Genomic DNA, 23101 nt, shown 5'->3' with positions numbered 1-23101 from the left:
AGATGCACCAGCATAAAGATATTTTTTATTGCCAGGTCGACCAGTGCAAACATACAGTATATACAGTAACTTTTGAGCACTTTTTAAAGTTTTTTTTACTTTTGTTTACTTTGTAAATGTTTCACTGTTAGGCGTTTCCTGGCCCCGAAGACCCTTTGTGATTTAGAATGGGCTGTAGTCTCTTGGCCGTGTCCGTTCCTCGCTTACTTCACTGTAAGTCGCAATGTGCGATAGAAATTCGGTGTCGTGTATTGCAGTTTCATCCTTCAGCCACAGGAGGGCATCACAGTACCACTAAATGCTCTCAAGTTCTACGGCCGCTTCTAGAGCATATTCACTTCGTCTCTCATGGCTTCTAATCACTTTCTGGAATCGGAATCTGACTCTATATTTACTGATTACATTAGTATCTATATTATTGTAAATTCAGTTAATTGTTTTTTTTTTCATTTAAGGAAAATGTTCTTTTAATCGAAGAGCAGAGAACCAAGATAGTCAAAATCATGGGGTTATTCAATTCAATTCAAGTTTTATTGTCCCCTAGGGGAAATTGGTTTTACAGCACAGTCAAACACAACACAACCAAAAGGGAAGTGTTACAGGAGAAAAGAAGCAAGAGACAAGGTAGTTGCTTTGCATTGTTTAAGAGTGTGATTGCAGTGGGGATGAGTCTGAGTCTGTGGGTTTTACACCTGGGGGCACAGAGGCGTCTCCCAGATGGGAGAAGTGTGAATTCGCAATGGAGGGGTGAGACACACACTCCCTGATGCTTTTGGCTTTCTTAGTCACCCTCTGTTTGTAAAGGATGCTCAAGTTGATTTGATTATTCCCGATTATTTTGACACTTATATTCACTGATTTACCAGCCTGTTGCAGTTACCGGTACTCGTGTTGCCACACCAGCAAGTGAAGCAGGATGTGAAGACACTTTCAATTAATGATTTGTAGAAAAGTGCAAGAATAGTTTTATCCACCTTAAAGTAGCTGAGTTTCCCAAGAAGGAAGAGTCTCACCAATTGTAATTAAAGCAGGTGAAACGTAGGCTAGATTTTTTGGAACTTCTCTCGATGTGTCATTTAGAATTTTTTTTGGGGGGGGTCTGTCATGATGGATCTACTGTGAAAGGCGCCACATTATAGAACATTATAGAACTGCTGCATGCAATACCGAGATCCAACCGCTAGAGGTCTCCGCAGGGCTAATGATCATGGCCGGCACAGCTCTCGACTGTGCAACAATCCAGGACTGTTATAAAGGAATGCAGAGCGGGTGTCTGTTCTTAATGAGATGATTGTTTAAAAGACCCCCCCCCCACACACACAGAGACCAGCTCATCTTTCTTGTGTCCATGGTGACCAATAATTAGGCCTGCAGGCCAGACCTGAAGGCTGTCTTTAAGAGCTGGCCTGGGGGGGGGGCAGTTCTGGCCAGCTGAGGGAGATGCTGCTGGCGTCTCCCCAGCCCTGTTGGCCAGCGTCTCCCCAGCTCTGTTGCGGGAGTGTTCCCCTGAACTGCTGATGTGCTGCTTCTCTGTGCCTCGGCGCTTGTTTCCCTGGCGACAGTAGAGGCCGTCGCTGGAGCGGAGAGCACCCTCAGCTCGCTCGCCAATGCCAGCGTCTGCGGGTTTGCGTAGTGGAGCCGCTGAAGACTAATTCTGAAGGAAATGACGTAAACATTGGGCTTCTCCATAAGTGGTAAATTAGCTTGTTGAACGCCGATTCATCCTGGCGGCTAGGAGTTTAGGCGTCAGGTACACCTGAGCAGGTGAATCTTCTTACAGGCTCTCTGACCCCGCGAGAAACGGACACGAATCCTGTCCGAGGCTCAGGATGCACCATGGAAGAGCGCCGTCTCCTGCTGCCCGAGCTGCTCTCGTGGGAAATCGGCAGCAGATTGGAGGCCAGGTTGCAGGTTTAGCTTTCAAACCGAGGCCTTCGGTATCTGTTTCCCCTCTTGTGTGACGTCAGCAGGGAGGGCGGCTCTCCGCTGCCCTGCCAGGTCCGCGGTGCGGCTGGTCTCCGGTTCTCCTCGCGCGGCGTCTTGCAGCAGCGGCACTGTCTCGGCTCCGCAGCTGCGAGAGAGCCAGGATGTCAGAAGAGGCGCCTGTGTCGTAAACACTCCGCAGACGTTCCTGCGAACCCCTTCCTGTTCCGACAGATGTCCTGGCAATCCGAGATTTTTAACACCGTCCCCCATTATTGTGTCACACCACAGCAAAGCCTAATTAATGACTTGGCCTCGAAACTGTAATTAGCGCCTCTTTTGGCGCTAGAAAAAAAAACTGTTGATTACAAGACGAAAAGGATCAGCTCCCAGGCTTATGACATTAGAAAGCTGATTTTAATGATAAGACAGTATCTTCACTGCCTCCTGTATGACGTCCTGACAGCCTCTCGTGCCGCTGTGTTGAAGGCGTGAGCTGAAGGGATACGAGCCACAGACTGCAGGATAACACCTGAACCGTAAGGCCTCAAGGTGCTATACAGTCTAGCTCCAGCTGGAAGAAGAGCAAAACACGCTCTTATGCACAGAGCAGACTCAGTCCTGGCCTTGAAAGCTCTGTTCGGCCCCGCCTGTGCTCTCTGGTTTATGACACCCTGCTCACTCAGGGGAAACCCAAGGCCCTGACAAGGCAACCCAGGGGACTTCTGTCACCGAGTCAACAGTGAGGCTGAGTGGCAACTCCTGTAAGTGCAAGCGCGTTTAACGCTGAGTAAAGGATCTCCCCTCGTTCCCGGAGGGTTGTGGGAGCATGGAAGAGGCTACCCAGCCGTGCTATTGAAGCGGATCCCCTGGTTTCTTTTGATCAGCGGCTGGATGAGCTCCTGGGATCAATTACCATCTCACTACCACACAGGCCAGAGAGCCAGAATGGCCTCTCGTCTGCAATCTTACCGTGTTCTTGTGCCTGATAGGATTCAGACCTGGCCGCAGCATTTCTTGACTTCCAAAGGTCACAGGAAAAGTGGGGACTCAGACTTATGTCATGTGATTGCCCAGATTAGGGTGCTGCTCTAATTTGGATCTCAGTTGATCGGAGTGTTTTTTTTTTAAAAAAAGGAATTGATTGAATCGACTAAATTGCAGAATGATGTTGAGCTTTGCTGTGATTTAAACGTGTTAGTGTCATTCCAGAAACATTTCTGTTTTGATCTCCTTGCACAGATAAATGGAAAACAAGAAGTGATAGATGTGTGTGTCTGTGGGGGTGGGGGGGCTGTATAAGTGAGGGAGTGGGAAGAGTAAACTGGAATCTTCCCCTGTGGTTTCAGGATCACAACCTGGAGGACACAGTTAAGATCATGGAGGAAGTAAGATAAGTTTGTGTGTGGTTTTCTTCCCAGAGTGCCTCTTCTTGCAGTGTGGCTTGCAGGTATTAACCAGCCCCGGAGTTGCATTTGCAAAAACTGTGCACAGGGATAGTTTGAAGACTAACCTACCGTCTATATCATTTCCAGAAAGTTAGATTTTGTCATGCTCAGGATTGTGCTGGATCTTATTTTGCTGGCTGCAAATTTGCGCAATATTTCCTCAAGACAGGAACCCCAGCATGAGCTGTTGGAGCTTTGCTTCCGGTCGGGTGCGTTTGACTTAAAAGATCTGACAGCTGCTGCGTGTGTGAAGGCTCTGGTGATGTGCAGCTCTTCTTGTCTGCTGTGCTCATCTTTTGTTCAGTCGAGCATTTAAAAAAATCCCCTGACATTCAGTTTTCATAGCTGTGGACAGTCCGTTTCCAGTGGAGTCAGAGACGAACCTCCCTCAGCGAAATGTATCGGTTTCTCTGATCTCTGGCGACGCAGCTGAAAAAGAACTCCCATGTTCCTGGACATGTCTCCTCAGATTCAGTATAATTAAATTTTCCACAATTTTGCATCAAGAAAACATGCCCACACAGATAAAGAGTTAATAATTAGAAATGTAAAACTAATTAAAGATCAAGATGCAAGCGAAACTTTACAGCTCAGTTTAGCAGTGCTCCGTGTTTGTAAGTTGTAACGCATGCAGGATTTGAGCACTCCACCTTCACATTGGAGGGCAGGTACCCTGTCCGTTGCTCTAGCAGTGCTCAGTGCCACGACCCTCATCTGGGGTCAATTCTTTCCTGAAGTGTTAATCTTCACTGCTGATTAGCAAAACACTTTCTGGCCAAGACAGAGTCTTGCTCGGTTTGATAGAGCACTGCCTACTGCGTTCTGTCCTGGGATTTTAGGAGCAAGTGTTGAATTTTAATTTTAATGGAACGATTTGAAAGAAGGAAGAAAAAAACACCACGTTTTGGCTGCGGAGTATCTTCAGCAGTGAGGGAGAATGATGGGATATCACTGTGCCCAGACCCTGGAGATCTTGGACTGGCCAGTTAATCAGTGAGATCTTTTCTTTTTTCCTAATTTGAAGACACAGGTTATGGTGTCTTTATATCAGGATTAAAAAGATTAAAAAGAGAACGTTTTGGGGATTCATTCCCTGCACAGTTCTGAAGCACAGACCAGACATTCTTTGGCAGTGACAGAAGATTGAAGAGGAAAATTGCCCCCCGAATAACAAGCAGCTCAGTTTCTTGGAATGATAAAGACAGAACTCTTCTGTGCTGCACAATACATTTAGTCTTACATAACTGCTCTTGGAGAACAGTGTTAGTCCACTTTTGTTCAGTTCCTGAAAGAATCTTTCTGTTGAATAAGAGCACTCAACTCCCAGAGCCTCTCACTAGGTCTCTGCACTTACAGACAGCAGAATAAGTTCAGGAAACCAAAGGATTTTAATCTTATATCTTATTAATGGCAATTTTGGTTTTTACAAAAGTATTAATTTAGGGGAGGTAGAAATGATAACGACTGGCAAAATATTTTGTCTGAATGCTGATGATGTCTTTCATCAACTTGTAAGTCTGTGAAATTAACATATTGTCCTTAAGGGTTGTGAATAGTGATTACAAATTCACCTAAAAGATTAATTGTTCTAGAAAGCATAAATAATCCTCACGTGGTAGAAAACTGTCAAAAAGCAGTTTAAACCATAGTTGTGGAAAACATGTCATATTGTTATGCAGTATGGAGATTAATTAACACATTTAGAAGTGTAAATATTAGCTAACCCTCAGTGCAAAAGTAATGTATTCACTAGCTAAAGCAGCAGAAGGTACTGAGCCCTGAAATAAAACACAAGATGCTTTTTATTAAAAAAATCATTATTATGAAGAGTTACAGCTTAGCTGAGCCTGGATTTTTTCACCTTCTCTAATGCAATGAGAGGTACCGTGGAGGACGTGTGTCGGGAGTCCGGCGTTTCCAGCTGTGTGTCCAGGCGTCAGTCATGCTGAAGCCCTGCTTCCCATGCGTGGGGCCTGGCCTGGCAGTGCATCAGATTTTTATTAAAATAATTCGTAATCAGGGAGACTGTGCCTGAGAGAGCCGGGCAGCGCTGTGGGCCGGTAGAAATACCCCAGTGATGACTTCTGAGAGCTCCTCTGGCCTGCAGGGGTCATGGGGGAAGGAAAGTGCGACAGTGTTTTGTCAGAGGTGCTGGGGGAGGTGATGAAACCGACGTCTGCCCTTAAGCCCGGGAAGAGTTTGTCCCGAGTGTGTCTGCAGCGGGCAGGAAATCCGGGGCGCGAAAGCTCTGCGATCTCACGGCACCCGAAATTGTGACACCAGCCCTGAAGCATGTGGGCAAAGTGCCCGTCCGCAGTCCAGCAGCTCTGCTGAGGGGCAGCAGTGGCAGCACCATCAGAAGACAGCGCTGCTGCCCCCCGTATCTGTTGTAGAAGGAGATCGACTGGCGAGATCCCAGTATCCCCCTCTCCTTGATCGTGTCCCTGTACCTGACAAGGCGGTGTCTGTAGATGTACTGTAGACATCAGCCAGCGCTGTGCGCAGTTGTGAGTGGTGAAGACCGCAGTAGATCACTGAGTGAGCACCTTACCATGGTAAGTGTCACCTGTGGTGGTGTTGCGGGTTTGTTTTTTCAGGGGGTGGATGTGGTGGAGACCTGAAGGTTTGGAGAGAACTCATTAAATCGGTCCAGTTAAGCCAGTAACAAGCACGTCGGTTGTTAAGTGCTGAACTGGAATGAAAACCAGAACAAGGATTGAAGACGTCATTCTGTTGTATGAGACCTACAGTACATAAGACAGGTAACTGTGAGAGCAAGAGTAGACCATTTAGCTAATCTTTTTTATTTGCTGGGTTGCAATGTTACTATTGTGGTGCGTTGAGAAGGAACCAATATGCAGTTGTTGCTGTTTATCAGCTCCTGTGACAAATACTCTTGTCTGTTGATGGAGCTCTGATTGCAGCCTGACCTGGCTTGTGGGAGCTCAGGGGTTCGTGTGACCTTCGTGAGAACTTTAAACCTTGCCACCTTGTGTGTAAGAGACATTTTCCACATAGACACAAAATAGGGATTTTAGGGGCAAGCAAAGGGCAGGCTTTTACTGATCGCAGTGCTTCTGCATGGAGAGAGCGCTGGCTGAGGAGCTGAATGAGTTAGAGGTGCAGTAGAGCCTTAAATATGGAAAAACATGAAGTAAAATGAACTCACACAAGTTCACGTACTTCTAACTCGCCGTGCTTCAGTCCTTCACAGCCAAGCTCTGTATGTGGATGAAAAGCAGGACACATCAAATGCATCTTTAAGTTTTATTTCTGTTTTTGCCATCTGTTCTTGAATGCTCGAAGTCCTTTTATTTTCCTCCATCTCTTTCAGTTGCTTGCCACAGAGCTTCCCATCTTTCTTCCTGTAACGCTCCCTGTCTCTGGCTGTGTTGTTGTAGAAAGCCAGGCTCGGCCCCGGGAAGAAGGTCATCAGCCCCCCGGAAGACGTCAGGACCAGTCTGCCGTGCAACAACCTCGACAGGGTCAAACTCTCGGACTTCAGCTTCCTGGCCGTGCTGGGGAAGGGCAGCTTTGGGAAGGTGAGTGTCTGAGCAGAGATTTGAGATTTGGGATCTGACCGGTGCTTTTGTAGTCCAGTCATCTGTTCTTAAATCGGTCACTGCAGTTAGAAAAACCACTGTAGAATATACTGTAGTTCCCCGTGCAGGTAGCTGTCTCCCAAAACCTACAGCGAGCTGCTCTGGTACAGTATGTGATGCTGCTCTAAGCACTTCTGCAAGTCATGTTGTTCGAATGGGAAGATTTGTTTTGCACTGATTCATTTTAACTGAAGACCTGTTTGATTTTTTTCCCAAAGCTTTCACATGTGCAAATTTACGCAGGTTTCTTTAAAAAACCTGTAGTTATGCACTCTATGTCCAGCAGCCAAAATACTTGTTAGGGGGCTGTGGGTACTTAGGCAAAGCAAGTGCTCTCTATCTGGAATTGGCTTTCAAACGGCCTGTTTGCATAATGAGCTGAGAAAGGTTCTAAATGGGAACAAGTCTAGCGACAGGTAAGGCAAAGGCAAGGCTGTGTATTAGCCAGTCAAGGCCTGATTTGTGTCAGGTTTACTGAAGACATCCTGTGTTTGCATTGCAAAAGACAGCTGGTCTTCATAGTTCCCTCACTTCATCCAGTGTCAACTCTGCCCTCTCTCCCAGAGCTCCCACCCTGCCTCCACACCGCCCTCTCTCCCAGAGCTCCCACCCTGTGAGTTCCCACACTGCCCTCTCTCCCAGAGCTCCCACCCTGCCTCCACACCGCCCTCTCTCCCAGAGCTCCCACCCTGCCTCCACACCGCCCTCTCTCCCAGAGCTCCCACCCTGTGAGTTCCCACACTGCCCTCTCTCCCAGAGCTCCCACCCTGCCTCCACACCGCCCTCTCTCCCAGAGCTCCCACCCTGCCTCCACACCGCCCTCTCTCCCAGAGCTCCCACCCTGTGAGTTCCCACACTGCCCTCTCTCCCAGAGCTCCCACCCTGCCTCCACACCGCCCTCTCTCCCAGAGCTCCCACCCTGCCTCCACACCGCCCTCTCTCCCAGAGCTCCCACCCTGTGAGTTCCCACACTGCCCTCTCTCCCAGAGCTCCCACCCTGCCTCCACACCGCCCTCTCTCCCAGAGCTCCCACCCTGCCTCCACACCGCCCTCTCTCCCAGAGCTCCCACCCTGTGAGTTCCCACACTGCCCTCTCTCCCAGAGCTCCCACCCTGTGAGTTCCCACACTGCCCTCTCTCCCAGAGCTCCCACCCTGCCTCCACACCGCCCTCTATCCCAGAGCTCCCACCCTGCCTCCACACCGCCCTCTCTCCCAGAGCTCCCACCCTGTGAGTTCCCACACTGCCCTCTCTCCCAGAGCTCCCACCCTGCCTCCACACCGCCCTCTCTCCCAGAGCTCCCACCCTGCCTCCACACCGCCCTCTCTCCCAGAGCTCCCACCCTGTGAGTTCCCACACTGCCCTCTCTCCCAGAGCTCCCACCCTGCCTCCACACCGCCCTCTCTCCCAGAGCTCCCACCCTGCCTCCACACCGCCCTCTCTCCCAGAGCTCCCACCCTGCCTCCAGTGTCGGCTCTGCCCTCTGTCCCAGCGCTGTGGCCAGGCAGTGAGCCCCCTCTGTTCCACCTGTGTGCAGGTGATGCTGGCGGAGCTGAAGGGCACGGAGGAGCTGTACGCCATCAAGATCCTGAAGAAGGACGTGGTGATCCAGGACGATGACGTGGAGTGCACGATGGTGGAGAAGAGAGTGCTCGCCCAGCGGGACAAGCCCCCATTCCTCACCCAGCTGCACTCCTGCTTCCAGACAGTGGTAAGGACAGCCTCCTCCAGCTGCCACGCCTCTGATGTTACCAACATGGGGGATTTGATCATATTGTTCAGTAATCTAAAATATTCATGTGCAAAAGAAACAGGGTTTCACAGGAACCTGTAAGACTGATACATTTTTAATACACAGGGCTAATACACGTAAGAATTACTGCCAACACTTCACTTGAAAGAGGTTGCAAAACTTCCCTTACAAACACTATACAGCACAATAAGACAACACACAGCAAACTTACATTCAACACCAACGTACCAGAGCCACTGTTGCCAAGTTGCATTAGCAGAGTCATTGTCAGCTCTGGGGCTCTTCCATCGTTTTTTGCCTCCCTCTCTCTTCCCAGAATCCTGCTCTGAGCTTTCGGCTGAAAGTATGTGCTGTTATGAACCCTTATGAATATTCACATGCCTGCAATGTCATTAGCACTGGTGGTTGTGAAAGATTATGCCTGTTGTCTGATCACGTGGTGTAGTGTTTATGAAGAAGCTAGGCCAGCGTCTTTTTAGCCTTGATCAAGTAAAGTGTTACAAAGTTGCATTATAAGAAGTTTTGATTGAATACTGCGTTTCTTAAATACCTCTTTACATTAGCCAGATCCTTTCCTTTTACTCCTGAATCATTCTGATACAAGCTCCAGTCCCTGACACCCTCTCGAGCGCTACGTGTTGACAGTGCTGGGACGCCACTCTCTGATGCACAGGCTGCTGTGTGTCGACAAGTGCATCTGTCACTCCGGTCGAGCCAGAGTCAGGAGCTGTTCTCTGAAAACCAGGGGCTCCTGTACACTGAATCTCTCTTCTGATTAGCATGGGGGGGGCAGAGAGGAGGGAGTGTTATTTTCTTTTAGCGGGAGCTGATGTAAAAAAGGCTTCAGAATTTTTAAATAAGCCTTTTCTTGTAAACACGACAGATGGCATTACAAACAGCTGGATGAGCTAATCTCATTGTACACTGTTATAATATGAAATCACAGTCACAAGCACTGTGTCACAGTTTTAGTGAAAAACTAGGAGTATTTGTGCAGATAGAGATACAGCCTATATCTAAATATATGAATATTATAGATATTTTTTCATACTGTATATTATATTCATGTGATATATTATAAATATATATCGTATATCCAAAAACGAACCAAGACTCACTTCTGTGATGCATCTTAGCCACATGCCTTTGTATAAAAATAGGTCTGCAGTTCGAGGTTCGTAAGCGCTCTGAGGAGCTTCGGAGAGGCTGAGTTGCCAAGCAGAGCCTTCTGTACTTCATTACTCTCTGAGCGCAGTCCCAGTCCCCGTCCACCCCTGTTATTTCGGCTGGTGGGGTTCGGCGCTGCAGGTGTCCAGCCGGGCTTCTTCCTGGCCTCCGTGGTCAGCCCTGGAGTCTGCCGCAGCCGTGCCGCTGCGCAGGGCTGGTGGAATGGAGACCGAGAGGGGGGACCTGTGCTTGCTGGCCTGGAGCTGCGCTGCCGCCTCTTCTGTGCCACACAAACAGCGCCAGGGCCCCTGCACTGGCCCGGCTCCCGGTCTGCGCTGTGATTTATGAGTGATGCATGCAGCTGGGTAGATCACTGCGCTGCGTCTCTTAGGAGACGGATGTGCTTATGTGAGGGAGTGTTAATGGCACTAATTAAAAAAATTAATGAAGCCTATCAGTGCCAGGCTCCATTAGGGCCTTTACCCATTTTTTTGACAGGAGTTTCACTTCAGGGTTTCTGGTGAACTCTTCTGTGATGCATCAGTCCTAAGTTCCCACAGCACCAAGGGAGACTGCACCAGTTAAGCATGCTACGGTTATAAATATTCTCTAATCCTCTACTGGGGCAGTGCTTTTCATGATTAGCCTCACATATCTTTGACATGAAGAGTGAAAGGCACTGGCAGTAGTTTTTGAGATTTGGGAACAGCCCCAGCTCCTGTTGCACCCCGCAAATTCCAGTATGATTGGATTCTTCCATAAGCTGAAGATGAAATCCAGAATATCTGCTGCTTCCTTGTCAGTGCCAGTGTTTTGCACCGAGGCCTTTTCTGCACTGACCTAAAGCTTGCAGTGGAACATGGCGACTAACTCAGTTACTTAGCCCAGTTTTTCAAGCGACTGCATCCATTGTTGAAGCCTTTTCTTTCGTTTCCGGTCTTCAGCATGGAGGCAGGACAAGAGGGAAAGGAGGGAGCTGGTTATAACAAACACGAAATGAATTGGGAATTGAGTTTATGTGGACGTTCTTACACTGAAATAACACGCGTGTGCTTGCATGCAGTGGGTTGGGCCAGCCGTGCTCAGCCTTGAGGTCACACATACATTATACACGTGCACCACACCTGCAGTATGCCACGCATGTATATCAGCAGGACTCTGCCGCACTGCTGTGAGAAGCAGCAGCCGCCTCAGGTGAAATGAGAGGTGATGGAACATGCCAAGGGTGAACTCTGCCCGCTATCTCCCCCCAGAAGTCACGCCTTGGCCCTCATTTCTCTCTGTCTTTCCTGTTCCCAGGACCGCCTGTATTTCGTCATGGAGTATGTCAATGGTGGAGACCTCATGTACCACATCCAGCAAGTGGGGAAGTTCAAAGAGCCACAGGCAGTGTAAGGATCTTCAGCGCTTCCCAGAATGCCTGAAACACAGCAGCACATGGGGCAGCTATTAAAGAAGCCTGACTAGTCAACACACTGTATGACCGTTGCAGGGCTGGGTTTTAATTGTCTGATACTGACTAGAGCCTGCTGGAATGGGCTGTTACAGGTGAACAGGCCTGAGAACTCCCGATCGATTCTTCTCTGTTAAAGAAAATGAATCTTTTTGGAAGGTAGTCTGGAAAAGAGGACCTGGCGAAGACTGCCTTATGGTCCAGATTTAATCGTTCACAAACAAGGAGCCCTGCTGCTGTTCACTGACTTGCTTCTAGAAGCACGGGCTATCGATTTAATGTAGATCAGCACTTAGTCAATGGCACCCTGATATTGAATGGATTTCTCAGCGGGAATGGGCAGGAATGTTATTGTATTTATCGACCGGCTGGCTGAGAATCTCACTGTGTCAGCAGATCCTGCTTGTTATTCAGACATGCTGCTGCTGCATAATAAATGTTAGTCGGTTCTTCTAATCAAAAGGGGGAAAGGGGGGCTTCAGAGGTGGGCTGTCAACCAGAAAAACAAAGAAATCAGCCAAGCTGGAGCGCAACCGTTTTCCAGCGAAAAGCAGAATTCTTCAGAGCAAAAGAAAAAAAGCTTGGAGAGCATGTGCTGCAAACAGCCTTGTTGAATTGATGCAGGCATCTGGCATTTGAAAAGAAAAACCCCAAAAGAGGTGGATGAAAAAGAAACATTTTCATTCCATTTCAAAGCAAAACTGATTATTTACACAGCTCCTGGAGGAAGCATAAGATGGGTCTGATCTGTGTGGTCAGTATGTGTATTTTTCTGCAAATGTAAGACCCAGCACAGGTGCAATCAAGAGGCAGGAGGCAGTTTTCAGTCCTACACAGCCGTCAGAAATCTCAAAAACGCTGAAGCTCGTATTCAGATTCTGACTTCCTCACAGACAGTATTGTGTGCATTGGTGCTTGCGTGTTTCAGTGAGGGAGGCTGTGTTTGGATAACGGCCAAGTCTGTAAGGCTCACACAGAAATCGGACTCATCGCCACTACGTAGCATGACGTTCAGGCAACCTTAAAAATGGACTGAAAAAAAGTGTTGAGATCTTTTTTATGATCAGATATTCAAATTTGCTGACTCTTAGTATCATTCAGTTCCTGAAGCGGTGGGGATTTGTCATTTCCATAAAAATATTCAGTGGGAATTTGTAATGATTGCATGAATAAATAAAATATGTTTTCATGGATGCAGCTCAGCCGTCCGAAAGCCGTGGACCCCTCTAACCCGTCTGCTGTAATTGCAGGTTCTATGCAGCAGAGATCGCTGTCGGACTATTCTTCTTGCACAAGAAGGGAATTATATACCGGTAGGTCCTGCGTGCCCAAGTAAAGGACAAGTGGGGAGGTGAGGGTGGTAAATAGCCAAAATTAAGATTAGAACCCGAAATGATATGAACACCTGTTAGAACCCAGGCTCATCATATCCAGAAGCATGCAGTCACACAGCTGCAGAAGCAGAAAGGGACATATTGTTCAAAATTCATGACCAGTGGCATGAAAACAGTCTGCAGAATTAAAGGAGCCATAAGTACATTAGAGCAAGAAGATGAAGAACTGTAGATTTAGCTACAGTTAAATCAGAGTAATAAAAAGTGGTAATAAAGGCAATAAATTGAATATTTCTTCTGCAGTAGTGTTTAGAGTGATTTTTGAAGTTCTGGGTGTTTCAGGGGCAGGAGCGGCCTCTGTTCCCAGGGTGTGTGCAAGCACTGCTCGGCTCTGACGAGGCTGTGATTGTAACTTCCGATTTGTGAAGTGTAGCTGGGCTGAGCCTCATGCTGAATGTGATTGCAATCACAGGTACATTCTGCAGCAGTTGTGCTTTTTTAAACAGAAGTGGAATGAAGGAAGCTGCTGCCAATGAGCGATGATTATGATTCAAAAGACTTGAATGTTCTTTTCTCCTTCATTTCCCCGTCTTTCAGTCCTCCATCGAGCTTGTTAATCTCTGACATTATTTTAAATTCCCTGCAGTCTCTCCGACGGGCCTGAGCCTCATGCTTCCGTTCTCTTACAGAGATCTGAAGCTCGACAATGTCATGCTGGACTCGGAGGGTCACATCAAGATCGCCGACTTCGGGATGTGCAAAGAGAGCATGTATGACGGGGTGACGACGAGGACTTTCTGCGGGACCCCCGACTACATCGCGCCCGAGGTGAGGAGCTCACGCGTGTGCCGTGTGCGCACGCTGCAGGACCGCGGCTTGTACAGATCAGAGCTGGTGCCCCAGATCCATACTGACATACTGACAGCCAGGCTCCGCGGCACACTGCTCGCTGACGGCTGTCACATCCTGCTGATGGAGAGCAGTCGCGGGTCTCAGAGGCCATGAAGAAAGGAACTGACAAAGATTAGGGACCATCATCCTACCTGCATGCGGAATAGAGCGTGTACCTGTTCGAAGAAAGACAAAAACATACTGTAGAATAGCATGCAGAAATAAAGCAGCTTGTGAGCAGGTTGTGAGCCTAGACCCTTATGTGATTGCGTGAGGAGTGTGCACATACCGGTAAATGAAAATGTACAGACCAATGAATTCGCCTCATTCATTGGTGAGGACAAAGCCAGCTGCCTGATTTACAGGTGTGCTGGAGCACACAGCACGGATTCCCCCTGCGTGGGCTGCCACAGGTCCTTGCAGACAGGAGCAGGTGGCACGGTTTGGGCGAGAAAGGGACAGCAAGCCTCCCCTCGGCCAGTCCAGCACACATTGAGTTCCTCTAAAACAGCGTGCGCGGCCCGCTTGTCTCGCTGGCCCGGGTTCAGCTGCCTGTCCGCCCTGAGAGACGCGGCCCTGCGCTTCCCGCCGAAGAGGAGGTGCAGCAGATGGAAAGGAAGGAATGGCTGCCATTCTCTCGTTGCCACTATTCGGGAATTGATAAGACGCGTCCAGTAGATCCCTTGTTTAGTTAGTCTGCTCGCTGACGAGAGATATGTCTATGCACTCCTCTCCTGTGACACTGAGCTGTACGAACAGCAGTGTCTGCACAGTGCCTTGCAGCCAGGCTTGTCAAGAGCACACTGCTTTAGCCTGATTTTCTGCTATTTTCTGACCTACATACCAATTCGTGGGCATTTTTATCTCCATGAACACGCTGCTTTACATTAGTATGAATTTACATCACATGTGGGTTATCAGCGCTGACTGAACAAGTGCGTCCGATTTAACCATGCAAAAGCAGCTGCAGAATAATGCAACTCTAACAAACACAACCTTACTGCTCTAGTTGTGTACTTTCAGAATCAACAGTGAGACATGAACCAGAAGCCACTGTATGGTGTGTATTTAAAACTGTGGCTTTCTGCACACAAATTGAATACGCTACCCAGCCATGTTGTTGACACCAGTATCTTGACTTCTTTCAAGAAATGGAGATCCCAGGACCAATTAGCTATTAGCAACCAAATAAAAGCTAGGAGGGCCAAAAAGCTCCTCTCATTTGTAACTTTTCGTATGTTTTTAAAATCTAGAGACCTGGAAACATAACCATAACCTTCACTTTGAAGAAGCAGAATTGCTGGAGTCAGTGAAAGAAGAGCTCGGTTAATGTCTTTATCAGCAGGAAACCTGCTATGTCAGTTTTCAAAGTTGATTTTTTTCAGCTTACTATCAAGCTCTAAAGGAAAGTTTTAAAGGACCCACTGTGTTTTTCTCTGCTGCAATTTCACGTATATTACTTTAGAAAGTCAGGACACAGTCTTTGCCAGAACCAGAGAAATACGATCTTTAGAGTTAGCTGCGAAGGCCCTGGATTGATCAAGATGACTGTCATTTTCTCTTGTTGTTCCCCAGGCTCTCAGGAGTCAGTATCTCATGCTGAGGGTCGGTTGTGTGGCTGAACTGTACTAACGGTGAAGTTTTAAGCCACACCGGACTATCTGCAAGAACAGTGGGGTCAAGACCCTTCTAGATCCCAACGCCAGTAAAAGAAAAATTAAATAAAGGCTCTGGATTGTAATTTAATGAAACTGCAAAGATACACTCTTAAGAATTACTCTCTCAGTTTCTATGAAAGCTATTTATTTCTCTTTTTCTAAGGCTTTTTTCTCAATTAGGAAGAGAACATGCTGCTGACAGAATTTGACCCAGCATTTCAGCAGAACCCATTACACTAACGCACTCCAGGCCCTGGGCTGTTACATCTTCCATTTAAAATGTTTTAAAAATCAATACCACTTCTTTGAGAAATATTTATTAATATTCAAATTTGTCTGTAAGACATTTGTTTTTTTATGTCATTCTTTCCACAAACACATTTGTCCTCAGGATATTGTGATATGAATGAGCATCATCTCTTTCAAGTCCTTACCTTTCCTCTCCAAAACTGGCTGGAGCATAATGCCAGAAAGATTCACAATTCCCAAAAATTCTTGAATCTTTTGGGTGAGAGTATGAGTGTCTGTGCCTTACAGCCACTCAGAAGAAGCACAGGTATCATTAGTAAAAGTACTGCAGTTAACCCTGAGGCTTCGGCGTGTTACACGCTAAAAGTGGTGCAAAATTAAAGACATTTTAAGAAAAGCAATTTTTGTTGGACCATACAGTTGTTTAAATGCATTTATTTATAAAGAGCTTGCATAGGTTAATCATTTTTGAATGAAGTTTTACCATAAGACAAAATATTGTAAAGCGCACACATTCTTTGTTTTAATGTTTTGATGAATAATTAGGTGTAATAATAATGAGACACGTTGATTGATCCACTTGTTATCGGGTATTCGGATCAGCACAGCAGAACCGCAGGGGAGTTGGAGAGATTAGCGAGCAGCTTGTGTCTCCACCACGAGCCTTGCCTTCCATTTGCATATTCGAAACTCCTGCTGCAGGCAAGAGCTGCTTTGCCGCGTGTTGACAGTGCTGGGGGCGTCAATGTAGTTTGCAGCCTGGCAGTCTGAAGGCAGGCATGGGAAATCCAGTGGGACAAATTAAGTCTTCACTGGAGCTCTCTTCCATTACAACACCCCGCTGGTCCCCGCGGGTTTCCCTGGTGACCGGCGGTGTGTTTGACTCTAGGAGTCTCAGCCAAGCGTGCCCGTCACGCTCGTGATCCGGGAGGGCGCATCGATATTCCGATCGGTGGAAAGATCGTCTCTTTCTTTACTCCTTGCACTCTAGGCAGCAGGAGGAAAAGCTTCAGCTCTAGTAATTTCAAATGTGGTTTTTTAGTCTCCCAGTCATCCCAGAAATGTGCTGTAGACATGATTAAGGATTTTGTTGTTGAGTGCCCTCGATTTTGGGCTTGCCCTCATCTTGATTCGGTTCTTACACAGCTGGGCTCCTACACCGACTTTAATTACTTTGCTGATTAGGCGTCTAAATTAAGATCCAAAAAGAAGAGCATGAGGCATCTTCGTGGCTGAAAGCATGATCCAGAACTGCCATTTCACATTAGGCCAATGAGAGCCTTCTGCTGCTGCTAACATGTACATGTATGACCGCGTGGCCTGCCTGTCAGATAAGAAGCTGACTCCTGTCATTTCTTCTAATGGAATTAAAAAAGGTGAGGGAAGGAGAGCTTCAGAGGTCACAGTGTTTTCTTTAATTTAGTTCCAAGAGACAAAGATGAGTTAAAGTACAGTGAGGCACAGCTGCAGGCAGCTGTATGTGACTTCGGCTCTGTGATTACACAGCCTTCAGCTCATTCAGGCGGGAGAGCCCTTCGTTAATTGGAGAGTTTTCGTGAGGATGTCGAAGTCCGGTTGTCTGATGTAGTTTCTAAAAAGATCAGTTGTATCTTTCCCTAGTCTGTCTTTCACTTGCTCTGCCATCGTTACTTGGACTCGTGATCAATACACGCTTCAGCCCCAAATTCCCAAATCCCTTCCGGATGGAAATCCCTTCAGTGGGAACCTGCTGTCGAGTACGGGGCTTTTGTGTTTCGCGTTTTGTATTTTGCAGGCCGTGGATGAGCTGAATTTCTTTCTTTCCCCAGAAATCCACAATGATAGTTTGTTTTGTTCTCTGGCTTCTTTTTTTGTAGCAGCCCCTGCTTCACAATATGGCGCAGGAAATGTAGCACCTGCAGTGTTTTGGGGCGCTGCAGTAACTCCTGGCCTGCATGCCAGATCTGTACCAGCGTGGGTCCTGGAGGTTTGAAGTGGGATTTGTTTGTTTGCGATCAGGCCTTTCCTAAGTCCCACATGTCTGCCTCCTCTTCCTGGGGGGTCAGCTGCCACCTCGCTGTCTCACTGGGGCTGACCTCGGCCCTCCGGCCAGCGAGGCCCATCCAGGACGAGTGCTGATTCAATGAACAAATTTTTTTTGTGGGGGGGCAGAAAACATGATATTGTGCAGAATAAAATGTTCAGAGCAGGCAAAGAGGCTTTTCCCCTAAGGACCTCTGACCATTATCTATTTCTTTCATGCAGAAACAAGGGATCGTGTCACTGTGCCTTTGCTGCCTTTGCATTCTGAAACTCTCTGACCTGGTATTCGGAAGTGACTCACTTAGCGATCCGGATTTTAATTTCTCCATTTCTCCGCAGCTGTGCCATAGTCCTGAAATAATACACTTCAGTCCCAGAGGGGATCAGGCTCTCTGGGATTACATTGTGTTCGTTTCGTTTTGTGACGTACAGTATTTCATTAGATTTTTTGTTCTGCGTCATTGTGATTTCATATGGTTTGAATGGCAGGGGAGTAAAATTGAATTGTAGCAGTTCTTTGTAGTCTACTAGCTGTATAAACTACAGTAATAATGAGTTATTCTCTTACATTCCTGCTTGTTCTCTTTTATACTATTATTATAAAGAAGCCAAACCAGCGTGAGCCTTCAATGTCAGTATTCAGGATTTCCTACAGAGTTTTCAGCCGAAGTGCCCAAAGTTTCAGCCCAGATCCTTGATGAATCGGAGAGAGGAGTTTACTTGCCATATCTCATACACATTGGGATTCTTATTCACACTGTTCTCCTGGGACATGGACAGTACGATAGACAGCGCCGCACAGTGTGCACAGTACATTACTGAACAGTATATAACAAATACAATGACAGGAAACAAGGAGTACATGGCGGCCAAGAGAAAAGAACGGAGTTCCTGACCCCTGAACGTGCTGTCAGTTTTGCCAAGAGGATTAACTGTAGTTTTTTTAGATCGTTGTTTTTGTGCTCAGTAGATGAGCCAAAGATTCCCCTTTCCCTGTGGCCCCTATGCAGTGCAGCATGTCTTGTTCTCCATAACTGTTTGTGATCTGTGCAGTAATAATAACAATTCCTTACACTTACTGTATGTAGCACTTTTCTGGACACTCCTCTCAAAGTGCTTTACAGGTAATAAAGCACCTGTAAAGCACCCCTCCACCACCCCCCGTGTGCAGCCCTGCGTGCCAGTACTCCAGTACTCAGTGGGGAGGAGAGCAGAGTGATGGAGCCAGTTCAGAGATGGGGATTATGAGGAGGCCATGAATGGTAAAGGCCAGGAGGAAATTTGGCCAGGATACCAGGGTAACAGGAGAAAGACCTTTAGAGAAAAACCCTGGGATTTTTAATGACCACAGAGAGTTAGAACCTTAAGTTTAACATCTCATCTGAAGGATGGCACCTTTTCACAGTTAGTGTCTCTGTCACTATACTGGGGCATTAGGACCCACACAGACTGTGGGGTGAGAGCCCCCTACTGGCCCCACTAACACCTCTACCAGCAGCAACCTTAGTTTTTCCCAGGAGATCTCCCATCCAGGTACTGGACAGACTCACACTTGCTGGGCTTCAGTGGGCTGCCAGTTGTGAGTTGCAGGGTGATGTGGCTGATGGCTACATAGGTGTCCATGTGTCTCAGCTGAATCTGCAGAAGCCTCCTACCTTGACCTTGTCAGTGCCTCTGTGGATTTTGCAAACGTGCATTGGGTTTTCATAGTCTTCTCCTTGTCTAGTAGATTTCCGAAATGCGGAGATACCGCACTGTTGGTGGTGGTGGTGGTCAGGGGGGGAACTACTCTCAAAATTAAAAACATGACAGCTGAAAAAACGCAGACTGAAGTCTGAAAACATTCACTCATTGAGAGCTCACAATCAGTCGTGATGGTGCCTTTCAGACTGTCAGGGTATTATTCTGAGTCTTTTGTGCATCCTTCTTGTTTGCCAGGGAAGCTCATGTGTGATTTGTTCTGAACCATCAATTTGTTTAAAAGCGGTGAACAGATTGGAGGCCTTTTGGAAATTTGTTCTTGTTTGGTTTGTGTGGATTGTTGCTGCTGCTGCCTCCATCACAGGAGTGGTTCTCCTGCAGTGAGCTGCTTGGACTCCGAGGGCTGAGCTGGGTCTGAGATGATAAGGGTGTGTTTAGGAAGCACAGGGTCCAGTGTTTTCGTCCTGATCTGCGGTGGGCTCACCCGTCCTTCTGTCTGTACTGAGAGGTGGACAGAATGCCTTTATGAAAAACTGCTCTATGTAGTCAATAAATCAGTATTGGTAATAATTCATGTATTAGATGGACAATGGATTTTCAACTATATTGCAAATGGCATAAAAACACTGTATATGTTGCCTATTGCTTACACTTTATCTTTGGTAAAATGTCTTTAATATATATCATTATTGTTACAAAGGCTGCAGTGTCCATTGCATAATTCTTTTTACACAAAAGACTTATTATTCTGCTTAGCAGGTTCTGTTCTTATTTCCTATGGGAAGGTGTTTCATATTATATTTTTCTAGTCACTGTTGACTTCTTTTTATTAGGCCTGGAGATGCTACAGCTTCTCTTTGAATGAATGCTGCAGCTTTTGAGAACGTTTTGCATCACGTTGGAACATCTTGTATGCAGTCTATGTGAAAAGTACAAAGAAATCACTCCTCCAGAGTATTTGGCCCTGGTTCACCAAATCAACTGCACTCAGGATCATCTCACTGATTTAATAAACTTTGGTCTGACTTTTCTCATCCCTGCAGCCCCTGCTAATATCTCATGAATCAGATGTGTCCCCAGCAATCAAATATCTGTGGAGCTCTTCTGTGGCTCAGTAAACCAGACTGTCCAATAGGAGTGTCCAAGTTCAATGCTGTGCACAAACACAGAGCGTGGCAGCTTCTTTGTGCCCAGTAAGCAAGTTAACAGGTTAATGTAACATATTGCCCAGATTTTCACCTCTGTTTTTAATGTGAAAACTGTGTTGGCAGAATCAGAGCACACGACAACAAGGATAAAGATCATAATTAGCTCAGCAGCCCCACTAAACTCAGTGTTTTCTTAGTCTTCTTTATTATTATTATTATTATTATTATTATTATTATTATTATTATAAATATAAATTTATATATTCTGTAAATTAGCTGGGATTGATCACTTGCAATGCCACTCTTCTTAGAGAGGGCTCTAAACACAGCTGTTGGTTTCTGAGTGTATTTGTGTTATAATAAAGATGAAATTCATACTCAAGCTGCACGGTAAAGAAAATACTTCAATGCCCGGAAAGAATGACCAGATTCGTTAATTAGGTTAATCCAGCCCTGATGTTACACACGTACAGGACTCCTTTCTATTGTGAGGCTGGAAAGGGAGACGCTGGAGTTCAGCAGAGAGCTGCTAACGAGCAGGAGAGGGTGAATCATGATGCCGCCCTGCAGCCCCGTCCAGCATCACTTCTCACGCCTGCTGTCAGCGGAGCAAAGCAAACTTTTATCTCACCAGAAACCTGGAGTCTCTTCCATGGGGAGCCGTGTGTTTTCTGGGGGACTCACCCCTACCAGAAGGGCTTCCTTTGGGGTTAAAAATGTGAAACCAAATCCTGTAATTAACCCAGCTGCACCAGAATCAGCTCACCTTGCCACTGCGGTGCTTGTGCACTCCGTGTGGTCAGTGCCTGCAGGGTGAAGGACCAGCTCTTACCTGCCTGGCGAGCTGCACATGCCCACTGCAGGTGACCTGTCCATCTGAAGCAGTTCCTCCTCCATCGTGCTTCTCCCCTGAGATACAGGTCACAACCTGGACTCCATCTGATGATGTCATCCAGACTCCATCTGATGATGTCATTTCAACCACACATGCAGGCCGTGACTGGCTGAGACACTAGGGATCCCCTAATCAGCTGAATTTGTCACAAATGTTTCCAATAAGCAAGAAGATATGGGTCCAGTCACGCATTGTAATTATGCTAGGTCCTTGGAGAGCAGGAAGGGGATTTATAATTAACACTTCGGAGTGATTATATGAACGTGATTGAATAATTTACAAGTCTAATAGTTGCACAGTAGTGGGCAGATGGCAGACTCCCCTGTTTGTCCCTCATGACTCAGTAATACAGTCTGTGGCCTGATGCTTTATGCTTTACATTTTATGACTCTGTCAAATACTCTGACAGTACTGTTTGACATCAGTCTTCCTGATACAGAAATGTAGAGTTTCTCACAGGGTGACATAAAGTGTGCAATTCTACTCCTTAGTTACATATCAACCTTAAATAGATGGTTTTGTTAACCAACACATGTCTGAGGACCAGAGCCCAGCTTGCCCGGCTGTGCAGATCTGTGTCTGAATCAGACTCGCACAGCCTGTATTATTTTGACTTTTTTGTACTTGTAGTGAATTTCACATTTCCAAAATGTACCAATTATTTAAAGATGCCCTCCATCTGCAATTTCAGTATGAAACATCAAACTGCCGTCTCGAGATCACTTTGAGGCTAAGAGTTGCAAATGGATTCTGGCTTCATTATTTTTTTGTGCAGCAGATGTTACACTGTCTGTGTGCTCTGTTTGACCTGAATTTCAGGTCAAAGTAACTTTCTTAAGAAATGTTGAACTGCCAGTCTTAACCAATCCAGGAATTATCAGCAGAAACAGCACTGAAAATATGCAAAGGAAATCGTTCTGGTCTCAGACCTCCACACCCTGCCAAAACTGCATACAGTGGAGGGGTGGGGCTGATGGAGAAGACAGGGTTCAGGTTGTTTTACATTGCTCTTTTACTTCGTGATAGGTTGCGTCTGAAAAACACAGCAAAGTAACGGTGTTTCTCCGCTCCTCCCCCAGATCATCGCATACCAGCCCTACGGGAGGTCAGTGGACTGGTGGGCCTACGGTGTGCTGCTGTACGAGATGCTGGCCGGGCAGGTGAGGTCCGAACTCGACTGCAACCTTTCCTTTTGGAAGATTTGATGATGATGATGATGATGATGATGATGATGAAGCAGCCTTTTATTATCGGGACAAAAAAAGGACCAGTCAAACTCGGGGTCGTTGGCGTTCCGTGAAAACGGAATACCCCCAGCAGGGGGTATTGCCAGTACAGCAGGAAGGAGTTATGAGCCCAATTCTGAAGGGGTCACCCACCCCTCCCCTCACAGTTTGCCCCTCAGGTTCCAGGAGGCAGCGCCGGTCTGCGGTCCCGCGCAGAGGCCCGGGAATCCCCCTCCAGCAGGTTCGGTATCGACCCGGGTGCCTCCATCCCTCCGCCACTGCTGAGTTGTTTGTTTTTAGCATCCATAGAGGCCATGGCTTGGCCATTATCTGATGGCCTGCAGGAATCGTTTGGCTCCAGTGAGCTGAATGGATTCACTGACGAGACCAACCAGCTGGATGAAAATGAACAGTTAATACTCTAGATACAGAAGGGCACTGATACGTGAAGAATTATAATAATAAACTTTATTTTATATAGCACCTTTAAAAGTGGCTTCTCAAAGCATTTTACAGAATGACAACAACAATAAATAAAAAATACACAAGATAAAACACAATTACAATACACAGCACAGAGGAGATCGTGGATTTAAAAAATGGTTTTTTGATCAGGTAAAAGGCAAGTAGTC

The 23101-nt window shown here is 46.8% G+C and overlaps 1 protein-coding gene across 1 annotated transcript in view; it reads left to right on the top strand.

Moving 5' to 3' along the window:
* LOC148824270 (protein kinase C alpha type) overlaps positions 1–23101 on the top strand; it is a 191391-nt gene that overhangs the window by 144440 nt on the left and 23850 nt on the right. The window contains exons 9-14 of the mRNA XM_088926771.1: positions 6773–6913; positions 8510–8683; positions 11192–11283; positions 12596–12658; positions 13369–13507; positions 22323–22403. Coding sequence (XP_088782897.1) covers positions 6773–6913; positions 8510–8683; positions 11192–11283; positions 12596–12658; positions 13369–13507; positions 22323–22403 — 690 coding nt within the window. The remainder of the gene's footprint in view (positions 1–6772; positions 6914–8509; positions 8684–11191; positions 11284–12595; positions 12659–13368; positions 13508–22322; positions 22404–23101) is intronic.

The sequence above is a fragment of the Atractosteus spatula genome, chromosome 11 (assembly GCF_055471065.1).
Source record: "Atractosteus spatula isolate fAtrSpa1 chromosome 11, fAtrSpa1.hap1, whole genome shotgun sequence".
Classification (NCBI taxonomy): Eukaryota; Metazoa; Chordata; class Actinopteri; order Semionotiformes; family Lepisosteidae; genus Atractosteus; species Atractosteus spatula.
The sequence above is the reverse complement of the archived record's forward strand: the minus strand, read 5'-3'. Positions and strand labels throughout refer to the sequence as shown.